This window comes from Cydia splendana, unplaced genomic scaffold, assembly GCF_910591565.1.
Source record: "Cydia splendana unplaced genomic scaffold, ilCydSple1.2 scaffold_123_ctg1, whole genome shotgun sequence".
Taxonomy (NCBI): Eukaryota; Metazoa; Arthropoda; class Insecta; order Lepidoptera; family Tortricidae; genus Cydia; species Cydia splendana.
The window spans coordinates 70,530-73,810 of NW_026946847.1; the positions used below are offsets into that span (position 1 = coordinate 70,530).

General features: G+C 39.6%; 1 protein-coding gene across 1 annotated transcript; it reads right to left on the reverse strand.

Moving 5' to 3' along the window:
* Positions 1-292: 292 nt before the first annotated feature.
* Positions 293-1,516, reverse strand: LOC134805496 (uncharacterized). Its single transcript, XM_063778789.1, has one exon. The coding sequence runs from the start codon at positions 1,514-1,516 to the stop codon at positions 293-295; it is 1,224 nt and encodes a 407-aa protein (XP_063634859.1).
* Between the last annotated feature and the right edge of the window lie 1,765 nt (positions 1,517-3,281).

A 3,281-nucleotide genomic window follows, 5' to 3' on the forward strand; every position in this document is an offset into this window, starting at 1 on the left:
AATAAATAGTTAGGTATAATAAAACATTTGCTTAGTAACTATTTTTCTAAATAAATCGTGGTAAAATGAACATCTGCTAAATAAAATTGTGTTCAAATAAAAATTATGCTAAATAATAATATGCTAAGCATTGGTTTGCCAACTAAAAGTACTGCAATAAGTTGGTTGGGAAGTGAAATTAGGCGAAAAATATTTCGGCGAGATGGCAGTACACCTGAAAAAATATTTGAATAATTCATTTTTTAATTAAAAAAGCTCCAATGCACGTTTACACGTGAGGGCGGTCAATGGTCTACTGAATCATTTTCCGTGTGGTACTAGTGAGAGCGTTGTACTCAAACAGTGAATCATTGATAATTAGACAGTATGCCGTGGTGTTAGAAGGCACATTTTCCTTAAACTCCATTTCCAATTTAATATCAATAGCACCAGCTCCCGAGTTGTAGCTGTCACACTGTCTTGACGCATCGATGACTATTAATGGAGACCGTGTCTTGTAATGAGCATAATTCACTTGAGGGCTGGTATGATCACGGTTGTAGTACGACCGTTGGAAATTGGTAAATGCGTCATATAAGAGCGCATAGTTGTTGGTTTTAAATTCGGCCGAAAAGGGATCGTATGGATAATACTTTGCGTTCAAATACACCCTGCAATTGGTAAGATTACAATGGTCAAATATGCTCATATCTTTGGTCTTGTCGTTTCTACGATCCGTTTGGAAACCAACAATGAGATAGCGAGGTTTCTCCAGCTGAGTGCTAGTCTTGATGCACCAAATATGACGTTGTGAGGCAGGTAGTATGGGATATTCGTACAGTTGCCACGTGCGGAACGCTATCTGAACCGGTATGCTCCTCTCAACATACGACATTAAACGCAGTTTCTCCTTATCAGATACTTTTATGACTGGCATCCTCCATGTGACACGACTAATTTCAATCTCACCATTTGGAATCGGCGGTTGCGGTACCTTGTCCGCATCAACGGGTGCTAAATCTAAACAGTTTACATCTGTACTGGCGCGATTTAATATCAACTCGTGTTTCCCATTCATAATAACCTTTTTATAGTCCTCGGCGAAACCCAAGAAATGGGATAGTGGTATAGTTATAGTAAACTTGTCATGTATTTTTTTGGCACCGACTTCCCACCCCGCTGTCTGAAGACTATGGTCCATTTCCTTGGTGTATGAGACTAATCCCTTAATGGTGGACGTGATACCGCAGTTTCTCGCTCGATCAATCTCCACACCGTTCAATTCATAACGAATGTCTTGAAATAAAAATGCAGCACCGTTGTTGACCAGTAGACATCCTTTCTCCACTGTGCCTTCCACTAATATTTGACTCTGACTCGGTAGTAGGATTAGATCTTGCCGGTTGATGCATATGTGGATGTTGTCGTTATTTTTGAAAGAGTCATTATACGGAGTGTACGGGTGAAATTCAATACTTTCTATTCTATCATCGAATAACACCTTCTCACCAATGTCTAATATAGATGACGAGGACATACTTTAAAACCGATACTCTGTAAAAATGCACTATTTTCTCTAGTCAATTTCTTTGGTTGTTGTAGTGACTGGCGCTGTCTCTCGTTGTTAATACGACGATGACGACGACGAGTAGTACTTGCCCCAACGAAAGCAAGATCTCAACTAATTGTAGAGGTGATGTTACCAAGGCTTTTATTGTTATGAATAATCATTTCTTTTTTTTACTTTTTACGAATATGCAAACGAAGTGCAATGCTTTCACCTCGGAAATTCACCGTGTTACCGTGCTCGTTTACAATGCACAATTCAATGTTTTGTATGCGATTGTTACTCTTCTTGACCGGTAAATATATAATGTTGGTAGGTTGTTCAATAATTTGATAGCCGGGCGGGACGTCAGGTGAAAACTCGTGTAAAACATGTGACGGCTTGTTGTTTACGAATGAGCCCTCCACAATATTGCACTCTATTCTTATAGTGTTTGTAATGATTATGTTGATTGTTTTATCCGACCAATGTGATGTTTTTGCTTTAAGCTTTTTCGGTGAAAAACCAAACAATGACCCTATGCTGTTTGGCTTGTCAAAGTGAATATCAAACTTTGGCGAGAATATCAAACACTTGGAGGTATTGTTGTTTACAAAAATATCTGCTACCACCATTCCTTCACCCTCTGGCCCTTTGGCCCTCTTTGTCATTTCCTCCTTCAAGAGGTGTATTATACTGGAGAGCTCGTATGAACCTTCAGGAATCGCGATTACATCATCCCCATAGTGAAACAGATTATTGCTCTTATCAACATTGGGAATAGTGTTGAAAGTCTTAAAGTACACGAGAGCACACTCGTAAAAACCATCATTGTCCAATTCTAGAGCCGGTTGAAAGTCTACATTCAACACAGACTCGTTACCGCTCAGACTAATTGTGAATGATGTCATGGACATTATAGCTGCTGCTGCTGACGGGTAGGCGTTTAATGTAAGAATGAAACTACACATGTAATGCTCGTGATATTTATTTAAAACAAACGCTTAGCACACAATTTACAGTATTAAATTTCTGTAGGCGATTGTAATTATACTCTATTCGCATGTTGCGCTGTAGTTTGGTATTTGCGGCGCCGTTTATATAATTAATAAACTCTCGAGGTGGTCTCAAATCACCAAAGCTATCAAAATATAGACAATAATCACCCTTTTTCGCATAGGCACACCAATGCGTTCCTTCACCCCGCTGAGAGTCTAAATTGATGATACCAGTTTCATAATAGTGAGGTTTCTTTGGGAGATTATCTCGCATGAAAACACCTCTAAAGTAGGGGATTTTCTCTCTACGTGCAAATGTCACAATGTCCAAATCGGTGAGAGCTTTGCCCATTGGAGGTAAAATTAATTTCTTGTTTTTTTTTTCTTCATCAGTTTTGCAGTCGCTGCCACTGCTGCCGCTTCTGCTTCATTAGCCGGTGTAACGTAGAGCCCCATTCCACGTTTATAAGGTGCCAAATATAAACCTCTACCGACAATCTTGCCTTCGGTATCATTATTATTTCTATTCTTTACCATTTCATAAATATTTTTAGCAGCAGTGGTAACACCACCGGCCAAGGTTCCCGTGGCGGCTAAAGCACCCAGTAGCGGTATCAAAGCTGGTAGGAAACCGCCTCTCTTAGGTATTGGGATGACTCGCTGTTTCTGTTGTCCCTTGACAATTTTCCCTTTAACAAAATGTTTTGCCGCTTTTACACCCACTTTGAGTAGTGTATTAGTAGTCGTATCCTTCTTTT

Bases quoted from the DNA above. Each gene is read 5' to 3' on its own strand.
- LOC134805496 (XM_063778789.1), bottom strand. From the start codon at position 1,516: ATGTCCTCGTCATCTATATTAGACATTGGTGAGAAGGTGTTATTCGAT.